The 25,204-nt window shown below is 37.8% G+C and overlaps 1 protein-coding gene across 1 annotated transcript; it reads right to left on the bottom strand.

The window, feature by feature from the left end:
- Positions 1-172: 172 nt before the first annotated feature.
- r3hdm4 (R3H domain containing 4) lies at positions 173-21,259 on the bottom strand. Its single transcript, XM_062028479.1, has 8 exons — positions 21,082-21,259; positions 15,914-16,071; positions 13,486-13,610; positions 13,265-13,382; positions 11,528-11,613; positions 11,049-11,134; positions 7,590-7,645; positions 173-5,231 (listed from the first exon to the last, which is right to left on the bottom strand). Exons 1-8 carry the CDS (start codon positions 21,120-21,122, stop codon positions 5,128-5,130), a joined length of 774 nt encoding a protein of 257 aa, XP_061884463.1. The 5' UTR covers positions 21,123-21,259; the 3' UTR covers positions 173-5,127.
- Positions 21,260-25,204: the final 3,945 nt, after the last annotated feature.

The following is a 25,204-nucleotide window of genomic DNA, read 5'->3' as shown; positions in this document are numbered from 1 at the left end:
TGGCAAACAGAGCACTGGGGTGTGCGGGGGTACATGTTGAAGAGTGGATGTTGTACACAAAAAGTGATACACGACATGACATTCAAAGTGGCAGAAGTATACAAGCCTGAGAAACGGTTTCCACAAAAACTTTGGTTGTTGGCAACCACATACAGTAGGCCAACAGGTCAAAGACAGTACAAAAGACTCTAGTCTTTTATTTTGTTAGAAAAAAGAAGAAAAAAAACCTGCATATGTGCTTCTACGGTTTAGTAAAGTATACAAATGTAGAAATATATGTACAGAAAAAAGTTGTTTTCCTAAGGCAGAAGTGCTTCATCATGGCTAACGCAAAGCGGGTCTCATTTTTCTCCACTTCCTGTATGCGGCCTTAAGGTTTTGTTGATGTAAACTGATGTTTGGCTTAACTGTAAATGACACTGGCAACTTTTACTTCCTGTCTTGCCAGCCATGAAACTGTGGCAGTGTTCCAAATAATCCCACACTTCCACACTTAGCACTTTGAATGAGTGTGTTCCAACTGCGTGTAGTAGTGCGCCATTTAGAACACGACTAGCAACTTAAATGTAACTGCATGAATATGTCCGTAAACGCAGACGTATCAAGTAAAATAAACTTTGGAAAACTTTTTAAAAAAATGCTATTTTCAATGGTACTGTACCTTAAGATCTTACTGCACATATTCCAAAGATTATATTTATGATCTTTTTACAATACTTCTTAACCTATAATGAATGGTGTGTCTTCACTATCATGCATGAGAACTAACCTGACTCCTACAGACTCGTCATTCTAACTATTAAAGCACAGACTGGTTCCTCTGCTTTACATCTTCCGGTGTAAACATGTTCACTTACTAGGTTATTATTACTATGAATTATCAGTTTAATGTCCTCATTTAGTTCCCCATTGCATGAGAAGGTCCTTATCGTACAAGTCCAGACCTCTGTATTTTCAAGGCTTACGTTCGAAGGCCCAAGCGAATGAAAAATAATAGACGCACTCAAAAAAATAAAAGCCCCCCAAATACCTGTTTTTGATACTCTCAATTATAAAATAATCCATTTAACCCTTGTGCAACAATAAGGCATGACATGTGTTCCTTATGTGATGTTTGAAGGTTCGTGGTCGGAAATTTTGCCAGGTATTTTTTTTACAAATTGATTTTAATTAAAACAACATTGTGTTTTTGATGGTGACATTGTTAGAATAGGATATAAACAAAGTATACACATTTTCTCTTCAGAACATTTTCGGCCTCATTGACTCCCATTTTAACTGCTATTTTTTGACACTATAACGTAATTTAGACACTCTTACCCCAGGTTTCCATGGATGCATAACAGCTACAGAATGGCACCGCCACGGCAACAGACTCTTTCCATTTTCTTTCTAATCTACTCAGGGCGGACACTTAGAGTGAGTTCAAACCCTGGCCGAGTCATACCAAAGACTATAAAAATGGGACCCATTACCTCCCTGCGTGGCACTCAGCATCAAGGGTTGGAATTGGGGGTTAAATCACCAAAAGTGATTCCCGGGCGCGGCACCGCTGCTGCCCACTGCTCCTCTCACCTCCCAGGGGGTGAACAAGGGGATGGGTCAAATGCAGAGGACACATTTCACCACACCTAGTGTGTGTGTGACAATCATTGGTACTTTAACTTTAACTTCTAGTCAATGTGTCAGTTTACTGGTGGACCACCTGCGCATGGTGCTGCCATACCTGTGCCGTACCGCTTCCCTGGGCTAAATATACGCAGAGCTTCTATTTTTGCCGGTCCCCGCAACACAACAGCGTTCCATCCATCCATTTTCTACCGCGTGTCCCTCTTGGGGTCGCAGGGGGTATACAGCAAATCAATTTAGCTAAAATCTGCTTGTGTGGGACAGGAAGTCACGCACAAAATAAATGATGCGGTTTACAAAATAAAATACTCCGTGTTTAAGGCTGATCATATTTTACACTTTGAAACGTCCTAATGGGCAGGGAAGGACCTGAAGTAAACTTGTTGAAAGTTTTCAAAAGTAATTTCACTTTGTTGATAGGCCTGGGCCGATAACACATTTTGTCCGATGATGTGTTGACCTACAGATTATTGCAGAGAAACGATATTATTGCCATTATTTTCTTGAGACCAAAATGATCACTGATGAAATGATAATACGTACCGTATTTTTCGGACTATAAGTCGCAGTTTTTTTTTCATAGTTTGGCCGGGGGTGCGACTTATACTTAGGAGCGACTTATGTGTGAAATTATTAACACATTACCGCAAAATATCAAATAATATTATTTAGCTCATTCGCGTAAGGGACTAGACATATAAGATTTCATCGGATTTAGCGATTAGGAGTGACAGATTGTTTGGTAAAGGTATAGCATGTTCTATATGTTATAGTTATTTGAATGACTCTTACCATAATATGTTACGTTAACATACCAGGCACGTTCTCAGTTGGTTATTTATGCGTCATATAACGTACACTTATTCAGCCTGTTGTTCACTATTCTTTATTTATTTTAAATTGCCTATCAAATGTCTATTCTTGGTGTTGGGGTTTATCAAATAAATTTCCCCCAAAAATGCGACTTATACTCCAGTGCGACTTATATATGTTTTTTCCCTTCTTTATAATGCATTTTCGGCCGGTGCGACTTATCCTCCGGAGCGACTTATACTCCGAAAAATACGGTAATAACAATGCAAGTGTACCCTTTTAAATGCAATAAACTTGTATTTCTGGTATATTTTAACATTGAACACTTGAACATTTCCAAGTTAAATAAAACAAACCAATAATAAAAATAATTTAGCAAAATGTTGCACTGGAATAAAAATCACAACCAAAAGCAATAAAATAGGTTCTGTCTCTGTTAAGGAGGGGGTAGGGCATCCTCAAATATACACAACCAAAACCATACATAAAGTTATAGTGACCAAAATCCTCACAGTTATTATTTCTGTGGTATTGTTGAATGTGCTCAAAAAGTACTTGCACACACACTAACATCTTTTACACTTTCTTGGCAGAGGAAACATCAAATATTGTTCTGGCTTCGTAACAGCCATATTATCTTAATTTGTGTTTTTAAGTATGTTTATCTTTTTCCATTTTATTTTTTAAACATTTTAGAATGGGGCGTATACATCAATATCTTTGTGTAAAGACAGCACAGCCTTTATGTTCAATGAGAAAACTGTTTCTTAGTTGTTTAGACATGAAGGTGTTCATACACGTTTAGACTGGAGTATGACGTTTCTTAATGGGAAAATATGTTAATGTCTCCCGTTCATGTTGGCATTTACGCTAGGTAGCAAGCTAAAACTAGTCCTCCTGTAAGCTTATCACAGTGCAATTGTCGACCACGGCTTTTCAATAATTTTAATTTAATACAGTAATACTAACCGTCGGTAGTTTTGAAGCGGTTATATTTACTGTTTATGTGCATGTCGTACTAACGCTCGCAGCTGCTGCTAAGAGTGCCTACTCTGCTTCTTGCAGCCATAACAATACATGCATATAACGCATCATAACTATCCCCTCAATTCCCCCCAAAATGGATTAACTCCCTGGAATAAAAAGACAATATAACATACATCCATAAACGTGGATGCATATGAAAAAGTTCAATATATCTATCTGTACAGTAATATATTTACTTATATATGCACCTTATTGCTTTTTTATCCTGCACTACCATGAGCTAATGCAACGAAATTTCGTTCTTATCTGTACTGTGAAGTTCAAATCTGAATGACAATAAAAAGGAAGTCTAAGTTTAAAGTCTATATGACGATTACAGACAATGGAAAAGTTACCAACTAAATTTTCATCTATCGCTCGGTTAATGGACTTATCGAATATCGGCCCAGGCCTACATGTTGACACAAATAAATGAGGACATGCTGATTTTTGGAGATCCAAAATCAAAGAATCATATTACAGTCACATTCTGGACAGCTATTTGGGGATCTCTGTCAAATACTAGCTGATACAGGGGTCCGGGAAGCGGTAAGCAAGAGATTAAATGAGGTTTGTGTGTGTGTAACGCTCACCAGGGATGATACCACTGTTGTGTTGTTGCTTGCTACAAATAGAAAAATAAAGTTGTCGTTCTGCAAGGTAAAACTGTCGTCTTTTCCACGAGTCAAGTCTGTGCCGTCACAGACGCCTGCCTGTTGGTATTGATGGACGGCAAAGGTCGAGACGTTCCGCGGTGTTGCCGTTCAGCAGCCGTTACATATCCCGAATAGCAGGACCAAGTTTATTTGCTTCTGCTCCTCCGGACGGACAGAATATGATGTTAGTGGTTCCCTTTACTACAACCCCCTTTATCACGCGATTACGCACGGATTCGCAAGATCTCGTAAAAGATGGCGGAGACCTTCTGCAGCTGTTACGCCACCAGTAGAAATGCGGGGTTATAGGAGCAAATAGCTACCACTTAATATTAATGTTGCTGTAAAAAGCAGACATTTTACATTTCAAGCAGAGAATAATGTGTAAATAAAAATATGGAGTTAATTTCATAATAAAACTTAAGTATTTGTTAATTAGAAATGCACAGCTGTAGATGTCTACAGTCTACAATGTATCCCATGAGATAGCTTCTTGATTTTGTTACGCATTCGATTACGTAGCTTGATAAATTCACCGTTGGTCAAATGTGCTTTTTTTTTTACAAACCAAAAAAGAAAATATAAAGCTTGTTGCAAATAAATCTTTTTACAAAAACAATCACGCAAAGGCAGCGAAGACATCGCGATGGGATGCAACTAATATTTTAGCAGTGGGGTAGTAGCAATAGTACAGTATAATATTCATGAAGTGCATTACGGCATCACGATCACATTCATGCACAAACACCATAATAAAGCCTTGAGTAATATCAACTACTTTTGAATTCCCTTACACTATGACATTTTATTCGTAAGTGCCGTCCTACACTGTGACTGATGCAGTGTGTGACACACAATTAAATGATTTAAGTGATGGATATATTCAGAACTAACAGCTTCCTAACAGACCAGAGCAATTTTTCTACCCGGGGTCAACCTTGCAGACGTTCATGTCGCAGGCCCCTGCTTACTTTAAGGCCTGCAGGTGAGCGTAGCCTCCGCCTCAGCATCTTTGTTCCAAGTAGGCCGATAGCAGAGGCGTGGGAGGCAGGAAGTCCTCTTGTTTGTTTACCACTTCAGTCTGACGTGACCCATTCATGTCACTACCTGAGGGGTTCAACAAATAGACTTTAAAAGTCTGGGCATACATGTTCTACGCCATCTTGACAGTCTCCATAGTGATTTTTTTATGTGGTGCAGTTTGATTTCAACAAACACTGAATGAGTCCTAACATTTAAAGGAACATACTGTACATTTACCATTTACATTTTAAAATATCACTATTCCTCTGTGTTGTGACACACTTGGACATAAGGAAAACCATTGTTGCCTTTTGCATTGTTCATAATACAAGGCAAGTCAGTAAACTCCCAAGACTGTTTATGTTGATCGCATTCTTTGAATGTGAGAGTTATTGTCTCCTGTGAGTTCTTGCCACACTAGCACATATATAAAGAGATCCTGCAGTGTTTGCTTTGTTCAGTGCACAAAAAGAAGCGAGAGCTGTGGCAGGACAACTCATGGCTGCTTCCTGGCCGAGAATAAAATTGCTTTGCTGGAGCAACCGCCCTCACTCCCCCGACCTGGGTCTCTGTGTTTTTTCCCCTCTTTTGTCAAACTTTATCAAAGGGGACACGTTTTCAAGACGTGGATGACATGTATCTTGCTGTGACAACAAAACTGGAAAAAAAAAACTCCAAGGGGTGAAGAGGCTATGTTTTGTGACTCTAGTCCTAGAACTTTTCTGACACACTTCACACATACATGGAACCTCGATTTACAGACCCCTCATTTAATTTACAAACCACAGACCAAATAAAAATATGCTTTGGTGTACAAAACTTTGTCTCAGTGTACGAACATTTAATCCACCCGTTGTGTGCCTCGCAGCGCCGCCATTTTGTGCCTGGCAGCACAGCCATTGTGGCTGATCGATCTCAGATGCTCATATAGTAGAGTGGCCGTGCCAGCAACTTGACTGTTCCAGGTTCGATCCCAGTTTCTGCCATCCTCGTCACTGCCGTTGTGTCCTTGGGCAAGACACTTTACCCACCTGCTCCCAGTGCCACCCACATTGGTTTAAATGTAACTTAGATATTGGGTTTCACTATTTCAAGCGCTTTGAGTCACTAGAGAAAAGCGCTATATAAATATAATTCACTTCATTTTACTTTAGCATGTTTGCAACATTTTTCTATTTTTGCTCTCTCAATATGAGTCCAAAGTATAGGCAATTTTAATTTAAGTATAGGTAGTGCCTCCCCGACTTCAACCCCAAAAGGGGCGAGTGGTAAAAAATGGATGGATGGAGGTAGTTTTTAATTTTTTTGTGCCTGTTGATCAATCTGAAAATAGGTTTATAATTGATAATTATACCTATGTGAGTCAATATTTTTTTTAGATGTGTTGTTTCAAAATACTCATTATTATTTAAAAGGGCCATATCCTGCTTCATTCAGGGGGTTCTACAATGATATGGCTTCTATAATTGAATCTTTTCCAAGTCCAAAGAAAGCAATGGACAAGCCATGCATGGTTTGAAACGTTCCAGAATTTGACTCGGGGGCCGCATTGGGTTAAAACAATTTGGCCGGGGGCCGGGCTGTATATATATATATGTATGTATATATATATATATATATATATATATATATATATATATATATATATATATATATATATATATATATATATATATATATATATATATATATATATATATATATATATATATATATATATATAGCGCACTTTCCGCACGCGCGATGATGTCACGTTATCGATGAGAAAATGCATTTTTAGACAATATGATTTGCCTGAGCGGCTAGGAGACACCGTGAGTAGAAAGCGGTACAAAGTGGATAAGATAAGTCGGAAAAAATATATATATTTTTTTTAATTTTTTTTTTATACTTGGGACTTCCCACGGGCCTGATTTTGGACGCTGGCGGGCTGTAGTTTGGGGACCCCTGATCTACAGCGTTGTCGATACTGCCTCAACACCCCTCCCTTCTGCTGCACACCAAGAAGATTAACTGACAAGGTTAAGAGGATTTTATTTTATTTTTTTGCATTAATTGTAGCGATCAGGCTGTTGAAGTTAATGGGTTTTGTGATTTCAAACAGTGAGTGCTAGTGACTGTGTCGGCAAATGAGGACAATTCAGCTAGTTGTTTTGGCTTTGTTATTAAAGAGAAAGTTAATCCATCAGCCCCTTGTAAAGTTTGTTGGATACACAGTACTGTACAGCGCTTTATATTGTGTTCAAAGTGTGCAAACTTTTACTAAAATATGGACTCTTGTCGAGGCTGAAACCCATTATTGATATTTACATTGTTTCTTACAGAGAAATTTGCTTTAATATACCCACTTTTCATTTTTCAACAGTGTTAAAGAACCAATAAGGTTTGTAAATCGAGGTTCCATCGTAAGGGTTTAAAAAAGCCAAAGTTTGTTACACTCACTTGAAGAAACAAGGTCCATGTACTGGCAGATAGCATGGAGCAGCAGCCTTTCAAAGCTGAAAAACAACAACATGAATCACTTATACAAGCCAATAACTGCATGCAACCTAATGTTGCGCATGTGTAACACTTGACACATGTTCTTGGAATGTTGTTGCTGTAGCTGCACAGTTTATAGGCTGCACTCTGTCAGCCCCACCTCAAGTGATCAAATAAAAATGTGGGCTGACCAGAAAAAGGCATGTTTTTCTTTTGAGCATGAGGGATGCATGTGATTAAAAAAACTCACATTATGGAACAAAAAAAGGTTTTCCTGTGTGCACTGTTTCATCAAACAATTGAGGAACTTATTAGTGAATAAATACATCACAGCGCGCGTCAAAATTTGCGGCCTCACTATCACACATTTTTCTAAAGCATTCCGTAGTCAGGAAGTAATCTTTGCCATTAGTTCAGTGGTGCCACACATTCAGCAGGCTAGTAACTTATGAAATTATGTAATATATATATATATATATATATATATATATATATATATATATATATATATATATATATATATATATATATACACACATACATACATAGATACATACATACATATATATATATATGTCATACTTGCCAACCCTCCCGTTTTTAGCGGGAGACTCCCGGTATTCAGCGCCTCTCCCGATAACCTCCCGGCAGAAATTTTCTCCCGACAAACTCCCGGTATTCAGCCGGAGCTGGAGGCCACGCCCCCTCCAGCTCAATGCGGACCTGAGTGGGGACAGCCTGTTCTCACGTCCGCTTTCCCACAATATAAACAGCTTGCCTGCCCAATGACGTCATAACATCTACGGCTTTTAGAGAGTAGGGTGCACAACTGCGCACACAACAAGGAGGCGGAGCAGAAGAACGAGGAAGTTACAGACATGGCGATGCCGTCGACGAGCAAGATGAAGAAATACGCTTGCAACTTCCAAAACGAATGGAAACAAGAATTTCAGTTCATCTAGGACAGTTCGAAGGGGAAGGGGTATGTAATTATGTTGCCTGTACATTTTGTAAAACAGACTTCTCCATTGAACACGGTGGCCGAGTCATGAACGGAGGAGAAGTTAAACAGGACAATACTGCCATCTACTGGATAGCCCCCGGAACACTGAAATTCAAGTATTTATTTTATTTATATGTATAATAAAATAAATATATATACATATATGTATATAGCTAGAATTCACTGAAAGTCAAGTATTTCATACATATATATATATATATATATATATATATATATATATATGAAATACTTGAGTTGGTGAATTCTAGCTGTAAATATACTCCCCTATTAACCACGCCCACGCCCCCCCACCCCCCACCCCCCGGTATCGGAGGTCTCAAGGTTGGCAAGTATGATATATGTACACACACATATAAATGTGTATATATTTAGATAGATGGATAAATAAATATATATATATCTATATATATATATATAGATATATATATACTGTATATATAGAGAGAGAGATTTAAAAAAAAAAAATACACACACATGACAGTTCTTTTTTGTTAACATGTCTAGTCTAAGGTGTCTAATAAAAATAGAAACATGTACACGATCGGGAAAGCATACGGTCAAAACTTTCCCCCCAACCCATTATCAGCCATTTTTGGCGTATGCCCCGATAACATATGCCCGGTATCATTAAAACGCGCTGTTGCTTTTACGACCTTGCTGGCCAGGCGATTGATCTTGTTTAATTGGAAGCTGGCTCGTCCCCCATCACACGGCCGTTGGATTAGAGAGGTTCTCTACAATCTAAAACTAGAAAAACTTAGGTTTTCGCTAAAAGGCTCGGCTCAAGCGTTTGAAAGCTCATGGAGTCCTTTCTTGCTGTATGTCAACTCTCTTGATTTATCCCCAGACGCAGATGAGGAATAATCTCCCTTTTATTTATTATTATTATTTTAATTTAATTTAATTGTATTTTATTTTAATTTTATTTTCTTCCTTTCTCTCCTTTCAGCCTGTTTGTCTGTCTCTGGCCTCGTATGTGTGTGTGTATGTGAGGATGTCTGTCTTTGTCGTCTTACTTGTTATATGATTGTGCCATATGTCCCTTGTTGGTGTGACCTGAGTGGGGTGGGAGGGTGGGTGGGGATTTGGGTTTTAAGGGAAAGGGTGTGAAGAATTTTCTGACTTTAAAATTGTACTGTTTCGACTTGCACTTTTTTCTGTATTTGAAAATGCCAATAAAAAAAGTTGGATTAAAAATAGAAACATGTTAAAAGCATATATATTACCTTCTTTCTTGAAGACAAGAATATAAATTGGTGTATTACCTAATTTTTATGACTTGCATTGATTGTAATCACAGGATTCACAGTAGTGCCGATAAGTTCCACAACTTCGAATTGACATTGTAGGGAAAAAAGTCCTCCTTTCTTTCCAATGTCACATCAGAGTTTTTTTTAGCTTCTTATTTGTCCAGCTTCCATATTCCTTTGTATACCTTTTACAAGCAATACATTGGAGGTGAACTACGTAGCTCGCTAGCTTGTGTGCTCCACTTTTCTGACACCCTTATTTTGTTTACACAGACAGGATAGAGGAGTATTTTTATTGCGAAGACAGAAACTGTGCGGTTGATCTTTACGTTTAAGTGTTTGGGAGAGAGAGTCTTTGATGAAATAAAAGGAGTTTTTCGCGTTCTTGCCTGTCTGTTTTTTCTTCATACTGAGCTTGCACCAGCAGTCGTCTCACAAGACACTCGATTGCCGTGTACGTCAGTGACGAATGTGACATCATAGTGAAGATTAATGATAGGTAATGTTTAAGTCTATTTTTTAATGCCCGGTGATCGACACCACTGTATTAAGTTGAATGTGCCAGTATTTTCTTTTGTTGAGTCCTACAAAGTGTACTACTACTGTAGGTATTGTTTATTACATACAAGTTGTTTGATTGTAACGTGCATCTTAGTTGTAGTTTTAATAACCAAATTTGGAGGGGTTGAAATAGCGATGTAAAATTGCCAATGCTAATGTTTAGCATATCTATGGCAAATCGAGTAAGCCCAGTTTGAAAAGTGGAGCCCAACTGTACTTTCGAAGGCCTTTTTGTTGGTATGGAAAATTGTAACATTAACTAAAGGCAGTCGCCTGAGTCCACTCTGAGTGCTTGACTGCTCTTTCCTGGCCAAGTGCTTGAGTCGAGTTCCAACGCTGACTTTGCAACCGGACGTGACATCACATGCAACAAAGGTGTCAAAATATGGCTCAATTCGAGTTTACGTAAATCGGTACCCGGTAATAGCGATGGCATTCGGTCGGTACCAATAAAACTACTGAATTCAGTACCCATCCCTTGGGAGAAAAACAATAGATGCAATGTGCAGTTTGACTCATATAATGAGACATTTTTCTTGTGTGAATTAAAACTTCACTTTGATGAACGCACAAACAAATGTACACCTGCTGGAGAGGTTGGCTGTGTAAACTGAGCGAGGCTGAGTGACGAAGAAGCTCAGAATGTTTTCTTCAAGGACTTCCAGAGTTCCCTGTAAGAAGAATCCAAAAAGAAAAACAGCTACATGAGACAGGAACAGAAAGAGGGAACTTTTCTCTGCAGGACTCGGTAAAACGGACAACTAATTTGAGAACTGGGAGGGAGGGGCTTGAACTGTTTAAATGGAGCACTCAAGTCTACCAAACAATTCAAATTAATTTTAAGTTCAACATTTATATAAAACTTTAACTTCTAAAGAAGTCTCTTATTGCATTTTCCTGCTTGCACCAAATTACCAAACACATGCAGACATAGATTCAAATGGTAATGTAAATAACAGGAAGACAGCAACACACCACTAGAGGTTGAGGGAAAGAGTAAAGAGGAGAACAAGGCTCTAAGCTTGCACACATGTATACAATATTAAGCTTGTTGAAAAGCTCACCACTGGGATTTGTTTTCGTCTCAAAGTTATTCGCAGTCTCCGGTCGATTCTCTGGAAACATTCTTGAGCTGTGAAGGCAGGATTTACTGTGGAAAGACAATCAATAAATCAAACAAAAATCTGATTTAACTAATCAACAACAAGCACAAACTTTTAGTATGAATACACTTTTCAAGTACCTGCTATTCATCCATCCATCTTGTCGGTGTCAGTTTTTGATATGGGCGACAAGGACAATTGCCGAGCAATTAAGTTTATATGTACCCGTATTTGTGCTCAGCGCTTATTTGGGCATCAGGAGAGGATGCGTGTCAGATGGTTCACCGCACGGTAATGTAAAAGATAAATAAGTACCGGTACAAACAAATTGCTTGAAAATAAAACTATTTACATTGTTAATATGGTGTAACATTGATTATATATCACAGGGGCGCGAAAGGAGGGTGCAATTGAAGCCAGAGCCGCCACTGCATCCTATCCAATCCACAAAACTAAAAGACTAATAAAGCACAGGTGTCAAACTCAAGGCCTGTGGAGGCAGATCTGGCCCACCACATTATTTTATACGGCCCATGAAAGTCTGGAAATAATATGCGTCAATAAAGTACTTTATCTTTTCTTACTAAATGTATATGTTCTTTGCATTTTGACAGAAAATAAAACATGTACTGCATGCAACTGCATATGTTTTAAACTCTAATATCTAATAATACAACAATCTGTTACATTCCAGTGAATATCTGGATCCCGGGATGCAGAGATGGCAAAATACCCCCTTTTTGTATGGGGAAAACACAGGAAACTTAAAAAACAAAGATGGGCAGCTATGAGGTGCACAAAGAGCGAACACGTGTTAAGTGCAAAGCAAACAAAACAAAATGATCCAGCGCCGTCCACAAGACAGGGCTAGCATAAGAAACATCCTGATTGTCAACCAAGGACAGGTGAGAGAGCCAGCGCTCAGACCACAGGAGTGGTGGTAAACAGGAGAAGGAAACAAAAAACAAAGAGCGCTGGACAAGAAATAATACAAAATGTAAGAAACTGATGATAACGGTCACGTTAGATCATGGCAACTAATATATTACCATACATTTCAAACATTTTTTTCTTGTTAAAATAAAAATAAATACTTCAATATCTCCTTGACTTATGATATATAATATAATATATAATATATTATATGATTAGACATATGATCTGTCCAGAAATTCAACCTTATAAGTTGGATGAATTCTAAAGGGTGATTTGGAGACCACAGACATGGTGCCAAAAAAAAAAAAGTACTCGATCCGGTACCCATCACTTGTCCTATATGAAAAAGACTTCTTGCAATATGCATTTTAGTGTGGCTGGATCATTCAGGCTCTTAGTGTAGTCCTGCTAATTGTGTCTCTCCTTATTGTGTCAAAATGTTTGCTGTGAAAAAGTCTATTAAAAATTAAATAAGTATCGGCCTTTTGAAGTGAGTTATGTAAAATTATTATTGTAAAGTATATATTTGTTTATCCATCTAAAGAGTGATTGATTGAATTAGATTGTTATCAAACATACCAGTCAAGCCCTTTTCCAACTGTGAAAATTAATTCTAAAAATGTTTTTTAAAGCAATTATTTACTTTTAACTACCTTAGGAAACCCTTTGTAAAAAAATATCATGAAATGTCATATAGTCCTCAAATAAATGATTATACATACAGTATGTTAGCAGACAATGACAACTATGGCCAGGCATTACCATTCCGCTGATCTTTAAGGAGATGTCTGGCCTGTTTCTTCCTGGCCACTTCTCTCTCGAGCAAAGACAAAAGTCTCTCCTGCTCTTCTCCTGAACAATTCATGAAGTCGCTCCAAGGCTGAATGGGAAGAGAAGTGCGAGGAATAGCAGTTGGTTTACAAAGCCTTAAATAGTTCACATGACAGCAACGGTAATATTAATTCCAGATCCAGATGACGCACCTCAATGTAGTTGTCGTTAGTGCATGCTTCGGTGAAGATGGACGGGATTGCTGGACTACTGCAAACCTCGAGATCATCTTTGGAACATTCCTCCTCCCTCTCAAGAAGGTTGGTAAGATAGCGCGCTGGTTTTGGTGTGGAAGAATCAGAGTTTTACAATACCATATATTACACATCACAATATTTTGACAAAAAAGAAGGTGGGAAGGGGTTCAATTTGGCACTGATCCAAATGAGGACTGTTGAACCTTGGCACAGGTAACTGGTGGTATAGGACAAATCTCAATTACACTGCACTAAAGAGCAGAAGGTCACTAATCCAATAACCTGCCTCACTCAGGAAAGTTAACACATATGGAACGTAAGAAGTAACATTATCTGCATTCCCACACGGAAATAAACAAACGGCTACGCAGGAGTATGAACTCAAAGTTACAGCCTATCTGCACACTGCAAGGCATGCAGGGAAACCCGTGGCAGTTCTCCTTCCTGACACACCACACTTTTGTTAGAGGCATATATTCCATATTAGCAAAATAAACTTTCCCCCTATTTAGGTGACCTTTGGTTGCTTCACTATACAAGGCTCTTGTAGACCAGGGATATTCAACTAAATTTTAGACTTAGACTTCCTTTTATTGTCATTCAAATTTGAACTTTACAGTACAGATAAGAACAAAATGTTGTTGCTTTAGCCTCTTTGTAGTGCAGGATAAAAGAGCAATAAGGTGCAGATATAAATAAATAGATTAATGTACAGATAAATATATTGCACTTTTGCATATGCATCCACGTTTATGGATGTATGTTATATTGTTTTTATATTCCAGCGAGTTAATCCGTTTTTGGGGGGAATTGAGGGGATTATTATGATGCGTTCAAGAGTCTTATGGCCTGAGAGAAGAAGCTGTTACAGAACCTGGAGGTTCTGCTACGGAGGCTGCGGAACCTCTTTCTAGAGTCCAGCAGTGAAAACAGTCCTTGGTAGGGGCGGGAGGAGTCTACAGATTTTCTGAGCATTGGTCAGGCAGCGGCTTTTTGCGATTTTCCGGATAGGAGGAAGAGGAGTCCTGATGATCTTTTCTGCTGTCCTCACCACTCTCTGCAGAGACTTCCAGTCTGAGGCACTGCAGGCTCCAGTCCAGACAGAGATGCAGTTACTCAGCAGAATGTGGTGAGAATGGGGATAGTGAGCTGTGCTCTTTTCATCCGATTCAAAAAGTGCGTGTGTTGCTGAGCTCTTTTTACAAGAGCCCTGGTGTGTAGGGACCAGGTCATATTGTGAGTTATCTGCACCCCTAGGAACTTGGTGCTGCTTACGATCTCCACAGCTGTGCCGTTGATGAAGAATGGAGTATGGCTGGACTGGTGCCTCCTGAAGTCGACGATGGTCTCCTTGGTCTTGTCGACGTTAAGGACCAGGTTGTTGGTTCTGCACCAGTCAACCAGATGTTTCACCTCCTCCCTGTAGTCCACGTTGTTTTGGGGTCACATTTCCAGAAAGCTAAGGACAATGGGGCTGGACTTCTCCCTTCACTATTAGTCTGATTTTGTATATTCCAAAGAACCACCATCCTCTACAGTAGACAATTGATTTCTGTCTATTGATTTTGTCAGAGTTACAGGATCGCTCTGCTAGGACCTTGTAAATGATCATCTCTATGACAGCACTCTAGTGTGTTTAAGAATCTGCTGCAAAAATGTGACTCTCTTACAAGTTGTTAGAACTGAACTCGCAGGCCACTAGTTGAATAGCCCAAATTATCAAACAGAGAGGTCCCAAAATGCAACTTTGAGGAAAACTAACTAACTAAAGAAGTTGAACAAATGACTACTAACTGCAACTGAAGTAAAGAAGCTACAACAACACCTTAGTTACATAAATCACATTAGAAAAAAAATGTGTACATTCCAAAAAAGGAGAAGACTTAAAGGGGAGCCTTGAGGAATGCCTCAGTGATGTAAATCACAAGTTTGGACCCCAGTGTTCTATGTTTGCTCGCAAGGTTAAAATGTCAATGCAAGGATCTCTCAATGTGTTAACAATGGTCCAAGGTCCTCTATACTACAGGAGCACTTGTGTTTTTAGGAATCTGCTGTAAAAATGTTTGTCTCCCAAGTTTTTAATTGAGCGCAGGAGCCGGCATGGTGTCATTCCTGGGCCGCCAGGTGAATAACCTTCTCAAGAGGCTCTTTTTCAAAAAGACAACTAGCAATAAATCTGGACACTTTTTCTAGTTTTATTGGACACTTTTGGAGCCTGACATCTAAAAATATCTGGTTTGCTTTTCATGTTTTTTGCTCACCTAATTATTCTGCAAATAACACGATGACATCATCTACTGCCCAAATAAATTGCAGTATTGAGGAAAACACGAGTCACTGAGCTATTTTCTAATTGGATCATATTATCGGCAAAAAATCTTACTGTTCTCCTGTCGACGCAGGCTCTTCTTGCCTTTGGCTCGAGGAGTAAGGTCAGAGTTGCGGATGGCTTGGTTGATGTAAAACTGCTTCTTTTTGCTGGGACACACTCGCTTGGCTGGAGAGTTGGGCAGGGAGGTGCATTTACGCTCCTCGATCAGGCTGACAAAGACAATAAAAACACTTTGAATTGAACAGACAAGCCCGCCTCACACTTTAAAAGCCCTCCATTTACAGAAGTCATACCATTCTGGGAAATGTATAACATTTAAATGTAAAACGTACATCATGTTTACTTGGCGCCACAATTACTTTTGTTAGCGTTTAATCTTGGACTTTGGTTTCACCGTCGTACTTGAGAAAATAATTCCTTCCTAACAAGAGTGACGTTGTGGAGGTTTTGAGCAGAAACTACTGTAAATATTCTTTCTTCTCCAAAAAATAATGCTTCTTTGGTGCAGTATTTTCACACTTGAACCTGTAATGTTATGTGAATAAACATTTTTACAATACAATACAACAGCAATACAGTGGTACTTTAATTTAAGTGTGATTTAAGGTAAAAAGTGAAAAGACAGTGTTGAAGAAGCGGATGATAATCATTGATTTAAGGAAATCATCAAAAACATGACTGAGTGTGTAGTCAACTTGGCGAAGCAGGATGAGCGTATCACTGCTAGTCTGCACCATACAGAAGCACGCCGGCGAAGAATGTTAATATCTAAACGACGGACATTTATCCATGTAAATATGAAGAAGCGGCTAATGGTGAGTTTGACAAGGAAACAGATATGACGAGCTACCGTAGAAGTCCACTCTCTGCATGGTAAATGCTCTGGATCGACGTTTATCAGCGCCGATATTTGGTCATTTGATATACATCGGCATCAGCCATTTTTTAATCGGTATTGACTATTTTTTCTTTTTTTATTGACAATGAATGGTAATATTTACCTCTGTTATGACCATTATTATCATTTTGTATCTAACAATCATCGAACAAGCGTCTGCCTTTTTTCAATCCAACAGGCCCATTTAAAACTGGTTATTTTGGCTCAGATGCAGCCGCGCCTCTTTGTCTCCAGCACTGTCCCGCTCACGGCGCCATCTCATTGGTTACGTAAACCACACATTGGTAAAAGGCAGAGCCAAACAGAAGCCGAGGTCTTTTGCAGCGTCCTTCAAACCTAAGACAGGGAAATTGTAGAGAGAAACTGGTGGGTGTACAACTGTGTCAAAGATAACATAGAAAAACTCTCTCGAAAAATTTAATAAACATCCCAATCTTCTACATGTCACAACTACTTGTAACATTACTATGATTCAGAACACCGTAAAATCATAATAAACATAAACAGCAACTCTGCTAACTCGTACTACCTCCCGATGTGTCTGTGAATCAAAGCTGCTAAAAATTATCAGTATTGAAACAGTCTCTTGAAGTAGAATCATGTTTCTGTTATTGAGGGAATAAAGAACTCAAACTAAATTAAATCTAGTTTTATTGCAGGGACACAAGAGAGAAGCTGCCATGAATTGATTAAATACGTTGAAAAACTTATTCGGGTGTTACCATTTAGTGGTCAATTGTACGGAATATGTACTGTACTGTGCAATCTACTAATAAAAGTTTCAATCAATCAATCAATGCAAAACAGCACAGCAGTTGTTGAGCCAGATTTGTATCGCTGAAATATTTTGTATATACTAACATACACTACCGTTCAAAAGTTTGGGGTCACCCAAACAATTTTGTGGAATAGCCTTCATTTCTAAGAACAAGAATAGACTGTCGAGTTTCAGATGAAAGTTCTCTTTTTCTGGCCATTTTGAGCGTTTAATTGACCCCACAAATGTGATGCTCCAGAAACTCAATCTGCTCAAAGGAAGGTCAGTTTTGTAGTTTGTGTAACGAGCTAATCTGTTTTCAGATGTGTGAACATGATTGCACAAGGGTTTTCTAATCATCAATTAGCCTTCTGAGCCAATGAGCAAACACATTGTACCATTAGAACACTGGAGTGATAGTTGCTGTAAATGGGCCTCTATACACCTATGTAGATATTGCACCAGAAACCAGACATTTGCAGCTAGAATAGTCATTTACCACATTAGCAATGTATAGAGTGTATTTCTTTAAAGTTAAGACTAGTTTAAAGTTATCTTCATTGAAAAGTACAGTGCTTTTCCTTCAAAAATAAGGACATTTCAATGTGACCCCAAACTTTTGAACGGTAGTGTACGTGTGTGTAGGCTGCCTAATATTGCATAATAATACAAAATATGGATTGTTACGATCATGCCTCGATAAAGACGTTAGTAACGTAACGTAACTTATGATATTTCTACCCAAATAATGCTTTTGATGATCTGTACATTACGTGTTGTACTTTATATCTTTGCATGATAATGTCATAATCATTTTTATTTACTTGTTTTAGAAATAAACATACCTCAACAAAGTTAAGCGTTGGAGTTTGTAATAGTATTCGAAATGTTGACGTCAACATGTCACTTCCACTGTAAGAGAATATCAGATCCAATATATATATATATATATATATATATATATATATATATATATATATATATATATATATATATATATATATATATATATATATATATCGGTATCAGTCAATCTCTAGTAAATGCTGTACATTACTATTACATTATTCATAAAACTACTGTAGTTGTTTGTAGTACATTGTATTGTATTGTTTTTTTTGGTAAAATTTTTCTAATTTGAAGGTTTCTTTTTCTTTTTAAAAGGCACATTACATGTTAAAATGGTGCTGTTTTGGGGGTCAAGCACAGATTGAATTGATTATATTTAATTTCATTGGGCGAAGTTGATTTAACATACAAGTGTTTTGAGTCAAGAGCCAGTGGTACCTCATAAATTGAGGTACCACTGAGTCTGGCAATGGAAATATGCACTTTCAATAGCGCCAGTAAACCGATTCACACTCGCTGGACACACCATTAAGTACGGCCTTTAGACGAATAATAATACTTTTTATATATACAAATAATTAAAAGGTAGCATTATATTTATACATGTAGTTTGCAAAAGTGAAGCGCTGCACTGTATCATACTGACAGGTGTATTGTACATCCATCCATTCATTTTCTACTGCTTGTCCCTTTTGGGTTGCGGGGGGGGGGGGGGGGGGGTGCTGGAGCATATCACAGCTGCATTCGGGCGGAAGCCGGTGGTACACCCTGGACAAGTCCCCACCACATCGCAGGGTTCAGGTGTATTGTCCATCCATCCATTTTCTACCGCTTATTCCCTTAGGGGTCGCGGGGGGCGCTGGAGCCTATCTCAGCTACAATCGGGCGGAAGGCGGGGTACACCCTGGACAAGTCGCCACCTCATCGCAGTCAGGTGTATTGTATTGTACATATTTATTTTGGACACGTCAAAAAAAATAAAAGAAGAAAAGAAAGAAACCCAAAACAAAAACCATATCAACAATAAATGAGTATTATAACAAAATATTAACCACGTAGTAATGTTTCAAACATATTTACAGTTACCTGTTTACAGTTTCACATTCGAACATGTCTGAAAAGCAGTATGAAGAAGCAATTCTTATGTATTCCTACCCCTTCCCTTTTCTAACACAATTGTTCACTTCCTTTTTCAGTTTTAAACACAACAACAATGAATAAATAAATAAATGAATACCAATACAGTTCCCATGGATACTAGGTATCTAATTTACTGAATATGTGATGGATTATGTGTCATTCATTAATCAGGTTCAAGATATTTAGTATTCCCCTTTTTTGTACTTTGTAAACACTTTGATATTTAACATTTTTGAAAACTGGATCATATTAGTACGTTGACTTTTTTTGCTTAATCCATTCCATAATTTATTTCTACACACCGATATGCTAAAAGGTCCTAAATGTTGTGCGTGCATACAGATTTTTCAAGTTAAATTTTTCTCATAGATTATATTTCTCCTCTTTCGTTGAGAATTGTTGTACATTCTTGGGTAGCGGGTTAAATTTTCCTTTGTGCATAATTTTAGCTGTTTGCAACAGCACCAGGTCTTTGAATTACAGTATTTTTGATTCAATGAGTAGTTTGAATGTTCTTGAAAAATGTTCTCTTTTTTGGAACACAGTTGACGAATTAAGTGCACTATTGAAGTTAATATATTTCTACACAATAACTCAGCTGTTTCTAGTTTTAGGTGACCTAATGTACAAACGTGAGCTTATCCAAACCAATAACTCAAAAATAAATATCCAAACAGACTGTAGGTGTGCAAATGGTAATGTATTGATTGATTGAAACTTTTATTAGTAGATTGCACAGTTCAGTGCATATTCCGTACAACTGACCACTAAATGGTAACACCCGAATAAGTTTGTCAACTTGTTTAAGTCGGGGTCCACGTAATCAATTCATGGTATTGCAAACGATATGTATAAAAGTACAGCAATACTACAAATAAATACAATACCATGTAAAACACTGCAAACTACTACAATACTACAAATAACATAACTTGCACACAAGAATGAAAGTCAAATAACAATTTCACAGTAGTGTTATAGTTTCAACAAATAAACATACTTATTCTCTCATGATATAAAAGCAATAAAAGAAGTATTCCAACAAAGAAAGGGTTTTGTGATGGAACTATAACCATTGTAATGGGTTGTGGCAGTGTACCTAATGAAATGTCCAGTAAGAGTAGGTCAGGTAATGTGTTGCTTAGCTGATGTAAGGCTCACCCTTTGGCCTAGATGTTGACTACACTGCAGCAAAAATTATTAAATATTCAATATGTAAAATAAAAAATATAAAAAGGCACGACGGAAAATAAACAATACACTAGATATATTGTGTGCATTACGCACAAGCCCGATAGAGAGAATATAATTCTCCATTAAATACAAAACAAAACATAACCAGCACCACCCGCGACCCCGAATGGGACAAGCGGTAGAAAATGGTTGGATGATATTCATATAAAAATTCGCTCCTCTGAAGCTAAAAAGCAAGATTCATTTTAACCAAATAAGAGAAAATTATTTACTTTTATTTATTAGCCATGAAGGTATAGTTACACTTCAGTGCTGCTAAAACGAGAGATTGTCCCGTTTTAAAGGTACATTTTCAGACGAATGATCGAACATTTCACTCACATATAATCCTGCTCTTCGTCGTATTTTGTCAAAACGACCATCTTATTGAAAGTGACCTGTTCAATAAAGCACTTGTTAAATAAATATGACCGTGCTTTATGGCCGAAAGGAAGGTTTACGAGCAAAAAGGCTGTGGCTAATTGCCGCTAGCTTGAACGGAAGTCCGGCGAGCGAAAATAGCTACTTGGCCCCGCCCCCTGCAAAGACTAGAAGAAGGTAAGAGCGCTCACTCTGCCTCTGCCACAAAGACGGTGGACATTAAATACCCGCAAATTTTTGTTGTGCTGTTTGTATACGGACTTGTATCCATTAAATTGAAAATGCATTTCTTTTTATCTCCTTGGGGTTTTTCTTGTCAGGTTTTTGGCTTACTTTTTATGCTGCATGCCTGGAAAAAGGCGGAAGTGTGTACCATCACACCACCAGGTATTCAGCTGCAAATGGAGTATGATCTGGAAGAAAAGTAACTACTGTATAATGTACACCAGTGTTTTTCTACCTTTTTTTGCACCACGGACCGGTTTAATGTAGGCATTATTTTCAGGGACCGGCTTACCACTTGCGAAAAATACAACTCACTATAACGCTGAATTAGTGGGAGCCCTGGACTTGTTTCTTTGCAATGAGATGCAGATGGAAATCAGCCTTTGGCTACAATGTGTCACATTTATATTTGATATTGTTTATTAATGTGCATTGTATCATGTCAAAAAGGTATAACAAATGGCAACTTCCCATGAGGAGTTTTATTGTAAATCTATAAACAAGCTCATTGGTGTGTCTAGTGCACAGGTGTCAAACTCAAGGACCGCGGGTCAGATATGGCCCTCCACGTCATTTTATATGGCCTGCAAAAGCCTGAAATATGTGTCAATAAAATACCGTATATTATCAGAATCAGAATCAGAAATACTTTATTAATCCCCGAGGGGAAATTAAAATTTTCTAAATTCTAATTTTCTATTTTTTTTAAAATTGTCTTTCTTTACTTTCTTATTTTCTTACTAAAAGTATTGTTTTTTTTCTAGTTTGACAGGGGGAAAAAAATAGTGTCCAATATTGCAACAAATATATTATCTAACTGTGTTGGTCAAAATTCAAATACATTCTTAAATATCTGCTTAACTAATGGTTTCGAAGCATGTTATCCATCAAAGTGTACACTATAAAAATGACCAAATAGATTTTACTGTAAAATTTAGGGATTTTTTTTTTTACACCATATTACTGTAGTTGGAAAAAAAACGACCAATGTTTGTTTTTTTACAGTCAAATTCTGTCGACTGAGCTGTCAAATGTTTTTTTTTAAATCCACGGTTGATGATTTTTTATGGTACCACATTTTATATGGTAAGAACTGGCAGCTGAGTTGCCAAAATAAAATTAAACAGCGGTACTGTATTTACAGTAATATGTTGTAAAAATAATAATAATAAAATAACACCATATATTTTACAGTAAAAGTCTGGCAACTAAGCTGCCAGTTTTTTTCTGTAAAAAACAGTGGTCAAATCCACAGATTTGTTTATGGATCTGAAGTTTATCTAGAGATTTGAGCATTGAAATTTAAAAGAAAATGAAAAACAATGAATTAATTATCGTTTATACTTTTATGAGTGCATGGACCCTTTTGGCTCCCTCAGAATTTTAGTCTGATTTTTTTTTTTAACTGCCATTGCTCAAAAAATAATAATGAATCAACGTCAATGTTGTGAATTATTGATTAGTGATGATTTATTTAGGGCTCAAATTACTTCACATGAAATATTCTACCTTGAACATGTTGCATATTGTGTGTTTTTGCCATTACAAAAATGGGGTTTCTTAAACAAAAAGGGCATAAAATGTAAAAAAAACAAAAAAAAAACAACTTTATATCAACAGATAGATCTGAAGTTGATCTCCTGATTTAAGCGTTGAAAATACCCCAACACAAGACTTGTTTCAAACATTTTTATGACTAAGACCCTTCTTGGTCCCTGGAACCAAACTTGAAGGGAGCCCTAAGGGTTAAAAAAATGAAAACTATTAATTAAATTAAAAAAATTAAAATATATCAAAATTGACTGTCATGCTTTGATTTTTCAGTGTGTGGCTGGCAGTGGAAAACGTTTAGACACCCCTGCTCTTAATAGCTGCAATGTGCCGATCAATCAACCACTGATCAGTATTGTCCGATTTTCTTGAAAAAGTATGTGATTGCCAATGACAAATAATGCCTTTAAACGCTGATCACAAACGCTGATCTTTGGCTAATAATGTTTTTATTTTAAGTCCCCCGGCTGAAATGCTGGCAGCTAATTATGTCTATACACAGTGTGGAGCCCCTCCCCTAAGCTAAAAATAATCACCTCTATTATAGAAAATAAACTGCATTTCTTAGTATTTAAAGTATCATTATCATGTATTATTATCACTGGAGGACAAGTCCAAACATGTTGCACACAGAGAGCAAGCCAGGAACCGGCATGCTAATAGCTAAGCTAACCGCTAAAATAGTTTTAAACAACAGAAGAAATAAGTGCTTAGTAAAGTTTAAGTAGTGTAGATGGAAGCACATTACTGCATAAAGTAAGCAGATAACAGGAAATTAAAAAGTAGATTGATAAGAAGTGAGAGAAGATAACAACTGTTGGTGTGTCAGCATTGTTTCAGTCAGTACACAACATGCAATAGGAGGGTGCATCCATCCATAAATTGGTAGTGTTGATACCAGGAGTAGTATCAGCATATGATCGATACTAGAGTGATAAGGTCGATATTTTTAGTTGCGCAGAAATTATTTTTTTTATTTTTGTTGTTGTTATAATTGTTTACAAATTGGGCAGCACGGTGGAACAGGGGTTAGTGCATCTGCCTCACAATACGAAGGTCCTGAGTAATCCTGAGTTCAATCCCGGGCTCGGGATCTTTCTGTGTGGAGTTTGCATGTTCTCCCCGTGACTGCGTGGGTTCCCTCCGGGTACTCCGGCTTCCTCCCACCTCCAAAGACATGCACCTGGGGATAGGTTGATTGGCAACACTAAGTTGGCCCTAGTGTGTGAATGTTGTCTGTCTATCTGTGTTGGCCCTGCGATGAGATGGCGACTTGTCCAGGGTGTACCCCGCCTTCCGCCCAAATGCAGCTGAGATAGGCTACAGCGACCCCCCGCGATTCCAAAAGGGACAAGCAGTAGAAAATGGATGGATGGGATGGATGTTTACAAATTCAGAGAATAACTAACTCCCTGGACACAGAGGACTTTGAGGATAAAAACCAACAGATTTAAAAGAGTAGTCGATAGAGGTTTTTGCTTTTGTGTAGTTATTGTGTACTATTGACTTTGTTTTGCTTAAACATTTGTATGTAATGAAAGAGAATACGGAAATAGTTGAAATATTGTGTGGATAGTGTTAAAACTGTCAATAGCACTCACCATGAAAAATGTAGTTAGTACATGTGATTGGTATCGGCCAATCTCACTGATGGATGATCGGTATCGTAATCGGCAGTATATATCGCTGATCGGAATATTCCCACTAAATATGTATTTATTATCAAATACATGGAATTTGATTGACTGCAAAAGATCAAACTACATTAAGAAAATGACAACATAGACAACAGTTGTTTTCAAGCTTTAGATTGTTACAACAGAAGCAACATTACGTTGGCTCCTGGCATAAACAAACACTCTATTCAGCCACTAGTGGGGGGCACGTGATCAGAAAGGCTCTGAACACATCCATGTCAATTTAGATCAGGGCTATTCAACTACATAATGAAAATGGCCGCCGTTTCAGGAGCCCAAGGGCTCAGGGGACAGACATCGAAATTTGGATGTTTCATCAAAAAGTGCCTCCAAAGTTTAAATTCCTTTGAGACTGCATCTGCTGAATTACAAAGTAAAGACATTGGCTTTCACACGGCACCGTCAATAAATTCATTATTCATTAGCCCTCGTAACTCGTTTCCAGCGTGTGCAGCTAGACAGATAGTTAACGGCATGAAACAGAAGCTCCAGAAGTTTTGTTGATGATTGATGTTCCTTCTTTGAATTATTTTCATTTCTCAGTTTCATTTCTTTACACTTCTTCCTTCATTTAGGTATGTAGGACTGAAAATTTTAACATAAAAAAAACG

The sequence above is a fragment of the Entelurus aequoreus genome, linkage group LG19, assembly GCF_033978785.1.
Source record: "Entelurus aequoreus isolate RoL-2023_Sb linkage group LG19, RoL_Eaeq_v1.1, whole genome shotgun sequence".
Taxonomy (NCBI): domain Eukaryota; kingdom Metazoa; phylum Chordata; class Actinopteri; order Syngnathiformes; family Syngnathidae; genus Entelurus; species Entelurus aequoreus.
The sequence above is the reverse complement of the archived record's forward strand: the minus strand, read 5'-3'. Positions and strand labels throughout refer to the sequence as shown.